The following is a 15,849-nucleotide window of genomic DNA, read 5'->3' on the forward strand; positions in this document are numbered from 1 at the left end:
CTCAGACCAGTTCACAAGCTGCTTAGGTTTACCTTTCAAGGCCTCATGCAAGGGTTGCATGAGCTGAGCAGCTCGAGGGATGAAGCGGTGGTAAAAGTTCACCATGCCAAGGAATTCTTGCAGGGATTTTACGGTCAGCGGGCGCGGGAACCGCGTGACCGCCTCCACTTTTGATGGGAGAGGGACTGCACCATCCTTAGTAACCCTGTGTCCCAGAAAGTCAATGGTGGAGAGACCAAATTGGCACTTGGCAGGGTTAACAATCAGCCCGTGTCGGCTAAGCCGCTCAAAAAGAGCTCGGAGGTGTGACAGGTGCTGAGATTTGGACGCACTCGCTACCAAGATGTCATCCAGGTACACGAAAAGAAAAGGCAAGTCCCGTAACACAGAGTCCATTAGGCGTTGAAAAGACTGGGCTGCATTTTTAAGGCCAAATGGCATGCGCAGGAACTCGAAAAGACCAAATGGTGTGATCACAGCTGTTTTGGGAATGTCCAGCGTGTGTACCGGCACCTGATGATATCCTCGGACGAGGTCCACCTTCGAAAAAATCACCTTACCCGCCAGGTGCGCTGAAAAATCCTGTATGTTCGGGACCGGGTATCGGTCAGGTGTCGTTGCGTCATTAAGCCGCCGGTAGTCACCACACGGGCACCAGCCGCCCCCTGGCTTGGGGACAATGTGGAGAGGCGACGCCCACGGGCTGTCGGAGCGGCGGACTATACCCAGGCGTTCCATGTTTGCAAACTCAGCCTTAGCAACGCCAAGCTTGGTCGGGTCGAGGCGCCGAGCGCGGGCGTAGACGGGCGGACCAGTAGTGGCGATGTGATGCTCGACACCATGCTTCACAGCAGAAGCAGAGAAAGTGGGCCGAGTGATCGCTGGAAACTCGGCAAGCAGACGGTGGAAATCATCCGAAACCGAGAGCAAACTAGATAAATGTACGGATTCAGTCCCGCTGACCTCACACGCAAAAGAACAAAACGTGACGGCATCAATCAAACGGCGGTTCTTTACATCTATCAAAAGTCCATGTGCACACAGAAAATCGGCGCCGAGGAGGGGAAAAGCAACCTTTGCCGTAACAAAGTCCCATCCAAACCGCTGTCCTCCAAAACACAACTCAACATACCTCAGTCCGTATGTGCGGATGGGGCTGCCGTTGGCAGCCTCCATGGGGGGGCCGTGGCTGTCAGTCACCATGTCCAAACGGGATGCGGGCAGGACGCTCCTCTGAGCGCCCGTGTCGCACAGGAACCGCCGTCCGGAGATGCTGTCCCGGATGAAAAGCAGCCTGCCTCCGCGGCCGACGCTCATGGCCACTGAGCGCCGGCCCGGGCGTTTCCCGGCCCGCCAAAACTGCACGGCGAACGGCACTTGGTAGCCTTGGGTCCGAACTTTGTGTGATAAAAACACAAGCCGACCTGTTGTGGAGCAGAAAAGTGTTGCCGGGGAGAAGCGGCCGCAGCAACGAGCGCGGAGCCGTCCCGCGTCACCGGAGCGGGCTGCGCGGGGAGGAACGCCGCCACAAACTCTCCCTGACTCGCCAGAAAAAACTTATCAGCCTCCTCAGCCAGTCTCCGACAGTCAGTGATCGCGGTGTTGGCCAGAGCAGCCCTGACTTGGGAGGGCAGCTGACGCAGAAAAAGTTGGGTGAAAAGAAAATCGGGTCTGTGTTCACCCAGGAGATCCAGCATGCGGTCCATGAGCTCGGACGGCTTGCTGTCCCCCAGTCCCTGAAGGGAGAAAAGCCGGCTGGCTCTCTCAGCATCCGACAGTTCAAACGTCTTCAACAGGTGAGACTTGAGAGCTATATATTTATCCGTCGCCGGGGGATTTTTAAGAAGGCTCACCACTCTGGATGCAGTTGAATTTCCGAGAGCCGACACAACGTAGTAGTATTTCGTCGTATCGGCGGTGATCTCCCGCAGCGCGAACTGCGCTTCAGTCTGGGCGAACCATGCAGATGCCGACGATTCCCAGAATTCGGGGAGTTTGAGGGTAACAGCGTTCGTAGACATGGTCGTGTCGTGTCTCTGGATACGTCCAGCAGACAAACGTCGGGGTCACCAGTGTGGGAATTGCAGAAAAACGCGGAGACAATTTCCCATTCAAAAAACGTGTGTTGTTTTATTAGAAAACTTCAGAACACCGAAACACAAAATGGAGCTGTCCAGCAGCTAGAACCGCATGGAGCTCAACGTCATGACCACATTTAAAGGGGCCTCATCCCTGAACCATACTAGTTCCATGAAGGACAATATACTGCATTTAATAATGAACGGTGTGTGGGACCACACTTGATGAATAAGGTGAATTATGTCCGTAACATTCACTACAAAGTCACAGTTTTATACTCTGAATGTCGTAGAACATATGTCAATATGCAGTCCCCATATTTACTATGGATGTGATTTGAACACAGCTACATTTCTAAAAGTCTCAGATGATAATATTTTTCCTTTTTAATGATCAGTTCCTCCAGTTGAAGGTGCTACATCAAGTAGGCTAAATGTTCCATATTGGTTTTTTTTTTCTTCTTTGTACAGGTTTACTCCAGTGGAACTTGCATTTCTTGCAGAGTATGAGAAGACAATGAGCCCAGTTGCAAAGGCACTTGATGTTCTCCAGGGAGAAACCAGTGTGCAGATGGGATGGTTGGTCCCCACCATAACTCTCCTAAGGACCAAGCTCCAGCACCTTCAAGTCTCCTCCAAGTTCTGTGAGCCTTTGATCGCTGCACTTGTTTCAGGCCTTGAAAAACACTGAGATGCTTGCAGATCCAGAGCTGATAGCCGCAGCCATTCTAGTTCCATAATTTAAGACCTGCTGGACAAGTGACGAAAATATCCTCAAACTTGGTAAGTGTCTCACTGTGTCTCAATGAGTTTGAAATGACTGATTTCAATGATTTAAACACACACACACACACACACACACACACACACACACACACACACACACACCAATATCCAGTACACTATTAAAATACTGTCATATAATCTAAATATAAATTATCCAAAATGTTTATTCCACAGGTCTTGACTATATCAGAAGCCACTTGGACTGTCAGGCCGAGAATCCCGTCAGCGAAGGCTCCCACTCCTCTGAGGAAGAGGACTTCTTTTCCTCCTTGAAGAAGACCGGCCCAGTTGAAAGGACCCAGCAGTTGGATGCGTACCTGGGCTGCCCCGGAGACACGGTAGAGCTACTCAAGTCCTTCCCAGCTGTGTGCCAGCTATCACTGAAGCTTAATACGGCACTCCCTGCCTCAGCAGCATGTGGAAGACTGTTTAGTGTTGCAGGGCTGATCTTCAGGCCAAGAAGAGCCTGCATTGGCTCAAAGAACTTTGAGAACCAGTTGCTTTTGCGGCTGAACCAAGCCTATTGGTAAGTCTTTGTTAAATATTCTGTGCTTGACTGATGCAGATCTGATGTATAAAGTGTTTGTTAAATCGACGGATCGATCCTCCCTTTTACTTTCTGATCTTTTTATATTTTTTTTATATTTTTTAACTTAAAAAGTGACAAAAACAAAAATGGGAGAGGGAAAAAAAGTTATTAATACCAGTGTGGTGTTTGTTTACAGTCGTTTCATTTCCATATGTAACTAACTTGGATGTACATTTTAATAAAAGTTAGGATAAATGATAACATGAACATGAAGTTTAACTTTTTGCACCATTACAATACTTATAGGCAACTAGTCATCATATCTGCTGCTCTCTGAAACACATGTTAATGTTCAATAGTACACATATATGCTTCTTTAATATATTTGCATTATACTAAGTTGCATTCATTTTCAATGGATTTTGTCCTTAATGGCTTTTTCTCCCCTTACATTACTTTTACTTTTATACTTTAAGTAGTTTTGAAACCAGTACTTTTATACTTTTACTTGAGTAAAAAACTTGAGTTGATACTTCAACTTGTACAGGAGTATTTTTAAACTCTAGTATCTATACTTCTACCTGAGTAATGAATGTGAATACTGAAGACACCTATGTACTTCAATATTAATCTTGACATTTCAACTTTTTTCTCGAAATGTCGACTTTTTTCTTGAAATTTCGACTTTTCTCTCGACAATTTGACTTTTTTCTTGACATTTGACTTTTTTCTAGAAATTTCAACTTTTTTCTCGAAATTTTGACTTTTTTCTCAACATTTCAAGTTTTTTCTCAACATTTTGACTTTTTTCTCGAAGTGCATAATGAAAAAAATGATCTTCCCCCAGTTATAGCTAATATAGAAACATGCAGCATGTGTTGTCTTTATTCTAAGGCTTATACAAGACTTTTCATTTTTTGTGGCTCCAGACGTATTTGTTTTTTTGGTCCAATATGGCTCTAAAACATTTTGAGGTTGCTGACCCCTGCTCTAAAACAAAAGTGAGGAGTCTCTGCAAGGGTCTGCTCTGTCTCAGGAGGTATTGGCAACTTCTACAGGAGTATTTTTAAACTCTAGTATCTATACTTCTACCTGAGTAATGAATGTGAATACTGAAGACACCTCTGTCCATATTTGATAGATCCCCAAAAGTCACCAAATTTTGTACGCAAGCCAGACCTGGTGATAAATGTGATATTTCATGGTTTGCATTACTGTAATGGGCGTGGCCTAACGTCTCAACAGCGCCCCCTAGAAAGATTTTCTCTGCCATAACTTTTGAATGGTTTGACATAAAGAGTCGTGGGTGGTGTCATCGGACTCTGTATTGAGTCCTTGACCATATTTGGTGCAAATTAGCCCCGCCCCTTCTTCTGATTGGTTTGCCTATTTTCTGCTATAACTTTTGAATGGTTTACATAGGAAGTCGTGGGTGGTGTCATTTCTGATACGCTTATGGGGGACGGTGGCCATGAGTGTGAGGGCCCGTTCATCGCTGCTTGCTGCTTTAATTTAATTTTATTTAGTTTTTTTATTTACTTATTTATTTAATTTTACCTTTTTTTAATTTTTAATTTGTTATTTGTGAATTTATTTCTTGGAAAAAGGGGCAGATTACATAAGATTCTTCTTCTTTCTGCTCCCTTTTCATTCACAATTTGTTTGTATTTGTATTTGTATTGAATTGTTTGTTTTATTTTTTTGAATGAAATAAAGAATAAAATGAAATGAAAAATGAACAAATGCAGAACATGTATTTGTATCATTTGACACAGGAGACGGTCATTAGACAAGGTTTTGGTCGTATGCTAAAACTGCCCGCCAGTTAAAACTGCGGGTGCATTTAATGATCTGTTTGCAGGATTCTCCCTGCGTTTTCATCCTGCACTCAGCAAACAGGAGTAGGTGTGTTGTTTTTACGGGCCCACACAGTTCGCTGCCCCTAAATCAGTCAGCGCTTGGAGCTGAGCTCGATTGTTTATCAGTCTAATAACCACAGCTCCATGTACGTAGGGGGATAGACAGTACTTGAGTTGTAAACAAAAATCAGGGGGGATGGTGGATTTGATCATATGGGGACAGATAATTTGTGCTGATTACAAATAATATAATATATTACAAATAATAGCAGTGACCAAAACACCTGCAGAAATACTGCAGGAATGACATAGCAGCAGTTAAATGCAGCCTTCTGTAAGCTTTAAATATCCACTGGGCTTACATCAAATACATCAAAACACAACAATAAAAAACACTTTTCTGAACTTATCAATATGACTCTGTCCTTCACAGGATAAGTAACATGGATCACTGCAAAAACTCACAATCTTAACAAGAATATTTGTCTTATTTCTAGTTAAAATGTCTCATTTTAGTAAAAAAATCTCATTACACTTAAAACAAGACTCATCAGTGGAAAAAACAACAATTTTCACCTGTTTCAAGTAGATTTTCACTTAAAATAAGTAGAAAAATCTACCAGTGGAACAAGATTTTTTTGCTTGTAATAAGAAGATAAATCTTGTCCCACTGGCAGATTTTCCTACTTATTTCAAGTGAAAATTTACTTGAAACAGGTGAAAATTGTCAAATAAGTTATTTTTCTGGTGTTATTTTTCTGGTGATGACTCTAAATGTTGAAATAGCAGTAAAACCACATTCATTGATGAAATGACATAAGGGATGGAAAGGAGGGATGGCAGTTTTACAGGGGGGGATGATTTGGACCGTTTTTATTTTAGGGGGGGATGCCATCCCCCCTCATCCCCCTCAACTCTAGGTTGTTTGTATGTCGGACCCCAGGAAGAATAGCTAATGCTGTTGCTAATGCTAATAGGGATCCTAAATAAAACAAACCAACAAGATCCAGATTAGTCTGTTTACATTGTTGCAAAATGTAAAAGATTAACTGGGGGAATTAACGTTCAGACGTCACGTGACTAGGAATACTAGTGTAAACCGACTAGTGTAAAGTCGGATTCATGGTTCTGCGTTAAATCCACGCACAACGTATGTGAAGAAAGGAAGGAAGGAAGGAAGGAAGGAAGGAAGGAAGGAAGGAAGGAAGGAAGGAAGGAAGGAAGGAAGGAAGGAAGGAAGGAAGGAAGGAAGGAAGGAAGGAAGGAAGGAAGATATGAGCCTGAAACAAAGAAAGAAAGAAAGAAATTAGCCAGAAAGAAAGAAAGAAAGAAAGAAAGAAAGAAAGAAAGAAAGAGAAAGAAAGAAAGAAAGAAAGAAAGAAAGAAAGAAAGAAAGAAAGAAAGAAAGAAAGAAAGAAAGAAAGAAAGAAAGAATGATAAATTCCCATTGGTGTAGTTTAGTAGTATTTAGTATCTTTTAGAGCAGTGATTTGGCTCCAAAGACTGAATGTGGTGATAGATTTATGTTTAATTTTGTTTAATTGGTATTTTTTTTATCGTCATTCTTATCGTTATCGGGATAAATGCCAGACATTATCATGATACATTTTTTAGACCATAACGCCCAGCCCTAGACGTGACTTTACCAAGGGTGTGAACGGTTTTGAACATGCTCAACTCCTCCAGCGAGAAAGAGAACCAACTTATAACATCAAGGCAGACGAAAGCCAGGGCTCTTTTTTAAACATACACAGTTCATAACTCCTACAGATGGGCCGGTCCACGGATATAATCACCGTATTCTCCAGCGCTCAGTAACAATCTACGTGTCCTATCTGTATTGTACCAGACTCTAAAGAAAAGTTTGTTTTGCATATGTTCTGCAATTATTTAATCACAAGTCTTGAATCTTGAAACTGAAGCCACACAGGCTTCTGCTGCATGAAGATGAAGGCAAATAGCAGCACACTGTCACAGTTTTCCTTGGAACACCATTTCCATATATGGTGACTGCTAATACCTGCTGAGACAGAGCAGACCCTTGCAGAGACTCCTCACTTTTGTTTTAGAGCAGGGGTCGGCAACCTCAAAATGTTTTAGGGCCATATTGGACCAAAAAAACAAATACGTCTGGAGCCGCAAAAAATGAAAAGACAACACATGCTGCATGTTTCTATATTAGCTATAACTGGGGGAAGATCATTTTTTTCATTATGCACTTCGAGAAAAAAGTCAAAATGTTGAGAAAAAACTCGAAATGTTGAGAGATATGATGACTAGTTGCCTATAAGTATTGTAATGGTGCAAAAAGTCAAACGAAACGACTGTAAACAAACACCACACTGGTATTAATAACTTTTTTTTCCCTCTCCCATTTTTGTTTTTGTCACTTTTTAAGTTAATAAATATAAAAAAATATAAAAAGATCAGAAAGTAAAAGGGAGGATCGATCCGTCGATTTAACAAACACTTTATACATCAGATCTGCATCAGTCAAGCACAGAATATTTAACAAAGACTTACCAATAGGCTTGGTTCAGCCGCAAAAGCAACTGGTTCTCAAAGTTCTTTGAGCCAATGCAGGCTCTTCTTGGCCTGAAGATCAGCCCTGCAACACTAAACAGTCTTCCACATGCTGCTGAGGCAGGGAGTGCCGTATTAAGCTTCAGTGATAGCTGGCACACAGCGGGGAAGGACTTGAGTAGCTCTACCGTGTCTCCGGGGCAGCCCAGGTACGCATCCAACTGCTGGGTCCTTTCAACAGGGCCGGTCTTCTTCAAGGAGGAAAAGAAGTCCTCTTCCTCAGAGGAGTGGGAGCCTTCGCTGACGGGATTCTCGGCCTGACAGTCCAAGTGGCTTCTGATATAGTCAAGACCTGTGGAATAAAAAACAAAACAATTTTGGATCATTTAGATTTAGATTATATGACAGTATTGTAATAAATCTGTGTATCATTCGTTCTTTCCATTTTCAATTGGCAATCAAAAACCAAAACATGAAAAAGTGACTGGTTATTTTGTTTTTTGTTTTTCATTATAACACAAAAAACGGAAAAACGGCTGGTTTTTCATATTTCAATTTTAGGCACAGATCAAAAATACGAAATAGAAAAACAGGCCGGTCCGTGTATCTTTTGGTCATTGGATTTTTCCGTCATGAGTGGGAATCAAAAAACAAAAAACGATTGGTTTATTTGATTTTCCTTTTAAAACAAAAAACAAATATTGAATTACACTGCATTTTTTCTTTTTTTGTGTTAATATGATTTAACAAAGATTCAAAATACGCTTTTATTTTCGTTTTCTATTTCATATAAGAAAAATGAAATCACTAGTCAACAGGAACGAAAAAACGAACCAAAAACAACCGTTTATTCATATTCGTGCACCGGAAGCTGGCATTTACAACCGAGTGAACTTAGTTCTGGATATTTGACAGGCATTCCTGTGACAATTCTCTCCAGGGGAAGTTGTTCTGTACCACCCCGTCCCACTCGAGCCAGCCACTCTAGGCTACTATTCCCCCCCCCTGTGTTTTCTGCGGTGCATTCACACTATACGCGAGGCATGTATTTTACTCGTATTTACTGACATTACGCCCCCAGATGTAGCTACAGTTGTCATAGCAACAGTAAACACCAGGTCAAAGCAGCAACGGGACTGTGGTCATTTGTTGTGGGGATAATGGGCTGACGTCAGTTCTAGAGCTTGTTAAAAGATAGAAAAATGTTCTTTACCGCAGGCTGCTGCATGTTAGCATCTCAATATCATGTGAAAGTTCACTCTTCTGATGGATTTGAACTACATGCATTTGCAGCTACAACAATGTCAAGACGGTCATTCATGATTTCCACTGCAGCCTCCATGTTTCTACCGGGAGAAGGGTCGTGAAAAGCACGGAAAAATAATAATAAAAAAAAAAAACTAGAATAGGCTACAATATGCCGACAGTTAATTATGCCGAAGGTCGTGCTATAATTGTTACAACGTTTGGGTAGGCTGTGACCTTCATCAGGTTAACTGTCAGACAGTTCATGTAGGTGGAAAAACACGTCACTCATTGTGTCGTTCAATCTTCATTCATAAATTCTGGCTCAGGTCTGACACTGAGTGGCCTAAATAGTAAACGGTCACGCAGCGCACATCAATTACCACTTGAAACAAGAAACACACACAGGAAAAACGCCGAGATAAATATCTATCCATACAAAATAAAGAACAACAGCAACAACAATAATAATACATCTATTAGACCAAAAGGTAAAATAAAATTAACTTAGGCTTTTTTACCCACAAAATGACAAGATGGTGATAAAATGAAAATAATAAACTCTATTGTCATAGAACTTTTCTAAGTTTGCAAGGCACTTCAAAAACAGATTTTTAAAAAAGCACAGATAAAAACAACACAGACAACGAAATATACAGGCCCTAATAGCTTATAAGATAATATAATAGGCTATATTAGGCTATGAATAATTTTATAAATGCACAACGACGTCTGAGTTAAGGAAGTCTGAGAGAGAGAGAGAGAGAGAGAGAGAGAGAGAGAATTAGCAGAGCCTACAGACGTTTAAAAGTCCAAACAAAAGTATTTACTCACAAGAAGTGATTGTAATCAATTACATAATTTAAAGTAGACTTTTACTAAATATGATAATACATCTAGGCCTATGCGTGGTCTAATGATCAGCTCTCAACGTAAGACTATATTCAATTCTCTGTGGATTAATGCTCCACCTGCATCAATTGGATCCTCGTCAAAAGGACATGTCATGTTCGTAGCCTAATAGTAGTGAAAAGAAAAGTTGTAACACTGATTTTTTTTTTCTAATCAATGAAAGACGGCACAACTGCCTCAACTGCGCTCTTGGTTGGTAAAGAACAGCTCATTCGCGCGCTTGCTTTGTAAATGCCAGCTCCTGGTGCACGAATATGAATAAACGGTTGTTTTTGGTTCGTTTTTCGTTCCTGTTGACTAGTGATTTCATTTTTTCTTATATGAAATAGAAAACGAAAATAAAAGCGTATTTTGAATCTTTGTTAAATCATATTAACACAAAAAAAGAAAAAATGCAGTGTAATTCAATATTTGTTTTTGTTTTAAAAGGAAAATCAAATAAACCAATCGTTTTTTGTTTTTTGATTCCCACTCATGATGGAAAAATCCAATGACCAAAAGATACACTGACCATTCTGGGTCCGTGTATCTTTTGGTCATTGGATTTTTCCGTCATGAGTGGGAATCAAAAAACAAAAAACGATTGGTTTATTTGATTTTCCTTTTAAAACAAAAAACAAATATTGAATTACACTGCATTTTTTCTTTTTTTGTGTTAATATGATTTAACAAAGATTCAAAATACGCTTTTATTTTCGTTTTCTATTTCATATAAGAAAAATGAAATCACTAGTCAACAGGAACGAAAAAACGAACCAAAAACAACCGTTTATTCATATTCGTGCACCGGAAGCTGGCATTTACAACCGAGTGAACTTAGTTCTGGATATTTGACAGGCATTCCTGTGACAATTCTCTCCAGGGGAAGTTGTTCTGTACCACCCCGTCCCACTCGAGCCAGCCACTCTAGGCTACTATTCCCCCCCCCTGTGTTTTCTGCGGTGCATTCACACTATACGCGAGGCATGTATTTTACTCGTATTTACTGACATTACGCCCCCAGATGTAGCTACAGTTGTCATAGCAACAGTAAACACCAGGTCAAAGCAGCAACGGGACTGTGGTCATTTGTTGTGGGGATAATGGGCTGACGTCAGTTCTAGAGCTTGTTAAAAGATAGAAAAATGTTCTTTACCGCAGGCTGCTGCATGTTAGCATCTCAATATCATGTGAAAGTTCACTCTTCTGATGGATTTGAACTACATGCATTTGCAGCTACAACAATGTCAAGACGGTCATTCATGATTTCCACTGCAGCCTCCATGTTTCTACCGGGAGAAGGGTCGTGAAAAGCACGGAAAAATAATAATAAAAAAAAAAAACTAGAATAGGCTACAATATGCCGACAGTTAATTATGCCGAAGGTCGTGCTATAATTGTTACAACGTTTGGGTAGGCTGTGACCTTCATCAGGTTAACTGTCAGACAGTTCATGTAGGTGGAAAAACACGTCACTCATTGTGTCGTTCAATCTTCATTCATAAATTCTGGCTCAGGTCTGACACTGAGTGGCCTAAATAGTAAACGGTCACGCAGCGCACATCAATTACCACTTGAAACAAGAAACACACACAGGAAAAACGCCGAGATAAATATCTATCCATACAAAATAAAGAACAACAGCAACAACAATAATAATACATCTATTAGACCAAAAGGTAAAATAAAATTAACTTAGGCTTTTTTACCCACAAAATGACAAGATGGTGATAAAATGAAAATAATAAACTCTATTGTCATAGAACTTTTCTAAGTTTGCAAGGCACTTCAAAAACAGATTTTTAAAAAAGCACAGATAAAAACAACACAGACAACGAAATATACAGGCCCTAATAGCTTATAAGATAATATAATAGGCTATATTAGGCTATGAATAATTTTATAAATGCACAACGACGTCTGAGTTAAGGAAGTCTGAGAGAGAGAGAGAGAGAGAGAGAGAGAGAGAGAATTAGCAGAGCCTACAGACGTTTAAAAGTCCAAACAAAAGTATTTACTCACAAGAAGTGATTGTAATCAATTACATAATTTAAAGTAGACTTTTACTAAATATGATAATACATCTAGGCCTATGCGTGGTCTAATGATCAGCTCTCAACGTAAGACTATATTCAATTCTCTGTGGATTAATGCTCCACCTGCATCAATTGGATCCTCGTCAAAAGGACATGTCATGTTCGTAGCCTAATAGTAGTGAAAAGAAAAGTTGTAACACTGATTTTTTTTTTCTAATCAATGAAAGACGGCACAACTGCCTCAACTGCGCTCTTGGTTGGTAAAGAACAGCTCATTCGCGCGCTTGCTTTGTAAATGCCAGCTCCTGGTGCACGAATATGAATAAACGGTTGTTTTTGGTTCGTTTTTCGTTCCTGTTGACTAGTGATTTCATTTTTTCTTATATGAAATAGAAAACGAAAATAAAAGCGTATTTTGAATCTTTGTTAAATCATATTAACACAAAAAAAGAAAAAATGCAGTGTAATTCAATATTTGTTTTTGTTTTAAAAGGAAAATCAAATAAACCAATCGTTTTTTGTTTTTTGATTCCCACTCATGATGGAAAAATCCAATGACCAAAAGATACACTGACCATTCTGTGGCCCGTTTTTCGATTTCGTATTTTTGATCTGTGCCTAAAATTGAAATATGAAAAACCAGCCGTTTTTCCGTTTTTTGTGTTATAATGAAAAACAAAAAACAAAATAACCAGTCACTTTTTCATGTTTTGGTTTTTGATTGCCAATTGAAAATGGACAGAACGAATGATACACGGATTGTAATAGTGTACTGGATATTGGTGTGTGTGTGTGTGTGTGTGTGTGTGTGTGTGTGTGTGTGTGTGTGTGTGTGTGTGTGTGTGTGTGTGTGTGCGTGTGTGCGTGTGTGTGTATGTGTGTGTTTAAATCATTGAAATCAGTCATTTCAAACTCATTTCACTGTCTCCATAAAAATGACACCTATTGAGGGGAAGGTGAAAAGTGAGACACTTACCAAGTTTGAGGATATTTTCGTCACTTGTCCAGCAGGTCTTAAATTTGGTAACTAGAATGGCTGCGGCTATCAGCTCTGGATCTGCAAGCATCTCGCCGAAGCGTTTTTCAAGGCCTGAAACAAGTGCAGCGATCAAAGGCTCACAGAACTTGGAGGAGACTTGAAGGTGCTGGAGCTTGGTCCTTAGGAGAGTTATGGTGGGGACCAACCATCCCATCTGCACACTGGTTTCTCCCTGGAGAACATCAAGTGCCTTTGCAACTGGGCTCATTGTCTTCTCATACTCTGCAAGAAATGCAAGTTCCACTGGAGTAAACCTGTACAAAGAAGAAAAAAAAAAACAATATGGAACATTTAGCCTACTTGATGTAGCACCTTCAACTGGAGGAACTGATCATTAAAAAGGAAACATATTATCATCTGAGACTTTTAGAAATGTAGCTGTGTTCAAATCACATCCATAGTAAATATGGGGACTGCATATTGGCATATGTTCTACGGCATTCAGAGTATAAAACTGTGACTTAATCTATAATCACTTCATCAACTGAAAGGCAGAATAGCAGACACTTACTTTTTATTTTTATTATCCTTTATTTAACCAGGTAAGACTCATTGAGATTAAAAATCTCTTTTCCAAGAGCGACCTGGCCAAGAGGGCAGCATAAGTTACAACAGAAAACACAACAAAAAACAACAAACAGCAATCACACACTGTAGTCAGGAACACAAATTACATACAACATAAACGGATCCATATAATTTGAAAACTTTTTGGCACCATTTGAATTAAAAACAAGCACATTGCCCGAGAGAACTAGTTTCTCGATCCTTTAAAATTGATCGAAATTCCCCCAGAGTGACGTACTTAGGTGTATCTAGTTCACTGCAGACAGCTGCAAGGGCTCCTTCACCTTGTTCTTTTGTTATTTGCACTATTCCTTCTACTGCTGAGAAGAGTGAATTCCAGTAGAAGTTGAAGTATCAACTCAAGTTTTTTACTCAAGTAAAAGTATAAAAGTACTGGTTTCAAAACTACTTAAAGTATAAAAGTAAAAGTAATGTAAGGGGGAAAATAGCCATTAAAGCAGCACAACGTAACTTTCAGCTTTTCTGAGTTTGGCGGCATCTTTTGGACAAAAGCGGTAGTGCTTTACCAGAAAGAACACTACGTTTCCCATGAGCACCAGCGCGTACAGCCGGAAAACTCCTGTCCCGTCGCTGCATTTGTTTTGAGAGAAGACGGGACGCTTTTCTGTTTCACCAAGTGAACAGACGGAACGCAAAAAAAAGATGTTAAACTGCTGGAAAGGAACTGGAATTTACCGGGATACCTTAAACAAGGAAGCCAGGGAGCGGTACATGGAGAAAATAATGATTATTAACGGTCTGGATCCATATGAAATCCCTACTAAAGAATGGAGCTCCTCTTCAGAGCGCCACTCTTTAGAAAGGATTTACTGCCGCAGTTCTGCAGAACCACCGTCTCCGGCTACCTTGTTTAGGAGTGTTTGGCAGCTGCTTTGGTAAATGTTTGATTCGCCATGTGTTTCAATAAATTAGTATCATAGTACAACATACAGTACATGTTTCGTATCCCTCTTACTTCTCTTTTCTTTTTTTTTGACTGCTATATTATGGTGAAGAGGCTCCGAGGCGTGAGCAATATTTTTGTTTTCCTCGTGAGATTATTTTTTTCCTCTGCAGCTACAAATAAGAGTTAATATTTTTTCCTCAACAAACTAGTTTTATCTGAAGATTGGGGTTAATTGCACCGCAGAGAGCTGGCCAGCAACTGCGTTTAGCTGGCAAAGTGGGGAATAAAACCCGTGTTTTGATCCGACCCGGTCTGTGTGAGTGTTTGTGGTTTAAGGCTGATTTATGGTTCTGCGTTAAATCGACGTAGAGCCTACGGCGTAGGGTACGCAGCGACACGCACTGTACGTTGCGCGTCGCCACGTACCCTACGCCGTAGGTCTGCGTCGATTTAACGCAGAACCATAATTCAGGCTTTACTGTGTGGAAGGTTTGGTCGTTACAGCCGCGATCGAAGCGAGCTGACGACTCTTTCACTCTTTTACTCTGTTATATCAGATACTTGGCCTGCGTGGTTCTGCCTCCGAGCAGGAAACCGGTGAAAAGTTAAACCATTAGCGATCTTTACCCCACGTCTGTTGTGTGGAGCTGCTGCAGCCACAACGCAGCAACGGGTTACCAGCTTCTGCGGAGCTGCGCTCCACGCCCCGCCCATTTTCGTCTCGACTGCGAATCGGGAAGGATGGGGAAGTGACGTATGCCGTAAAGCAGTCAAATTAATTGTACATTAATTGTACCGATACTGAATAAAGTGCACCCAGCAATTCTGCTGTGTGCCTAAGCAGCTTTGGGTTCTTCATTCCACCAACTGGTTTAGTTGTTGTGGTTAATTATTTTTCTTTGCTTATGTACCGTATTTTCTGGACTATAAGCCGCTACTTTTTCCATAGGTTTTCAACCATGCGGCTTATACAAAGGTATATTCTGGCTATTCTGTGGATTTTTCTTCCACCGCTTGGGGCGCTCTAACCGGAATTAGAATCAAAACTAAGACAAAATAAATGCACAGAAGAATACGCTATTTCTTCTTTAGCAGATAGAAGTAGGTAGTAGCAGATTTCAAACAGATTGTGGCAGAGTGGAGGAGCTGCAGCCACTCAGGCTGACGGGACACAGGTGTGGCCCGTCAGCCTCTCCACCCTGCCAGCCTTATAAGGAGAAGCTGCTGCTGAGACGTGTGTTCAGACTGGAGCTGCTGATCGTGAGGTGCTGCTGGTGTGAGGTGCTTGTGCACTGTGTTCTGGTAATAAAGAAGGGTTCTGCACTAAACTCCGTGTCCTCTCTATCCTGTCGGTCGGGCCCCGTAGCACTCGCCCTGCTACACTGGCAC

At 41.0% G+C, this 15,849-nt stretch overlaps 1 protein-coding gene across 1 annotated transcript; it reads right to left on the minus strand.

Annotated features, from left to right (window-relative positions):
• Positions 1-7,771: 7,771 nt before the first annotated feature.
• On the minus strand, positions 7,772-13,880 carry LOC133444918 (uncharacterized). Its single transcript, XM_061722808.1, has 3 exons — positions 13,792-13,880; positions 12,924-13,240; positions 7,772-8,127 (listed from the first exon to the last, which is right to left on the minus strand). Exons 2-3 carry the CDS (start codon positions 13,192-13,194, stop codon positions 7,772-7,774), a joined length of 627 nt encoding a protein of 208 aa, XP_061578792.1. The 5' UTR covers positions 13,195-13,240; positions 13,792-13,880.
• Between the last annotated feature and the right edge of the window lie 1,969 nt (positions 13,881-15,849).

This window comes from Cololabis saira, chromosome 5 (assembly GCF_033807715.1).
Source record: "Cololabis saira isolate AMF1-May2022 chromosome 5, fColSai1.1, whole genome shotgun sequence".
Taxonomy (NCBI): domain Eukaryota; kingdom Metazoa; phylum Chordata; class Actinopteri; order Beloniformes; family Belonidae; genus Cololabis; species Cololabis saira.

Bases quoted from the DNA above. Each gene is read 5' to 3' on its own strand.
- LOC133444918 (XM_061722808.1), bottom strand. From the start codon at position 13,194: ATGAGCCCAGTTGCAAAGGCACTTGATGTTCTCCAGGGAGAAACCAGT. The intron at 8,128-12,923 runs GTAAGTGTCTCA...TTTATTCCACAG, and splicing joins CGAAAATATCCTCAAACTTG to GTCTTGACTATATCAGAAGC.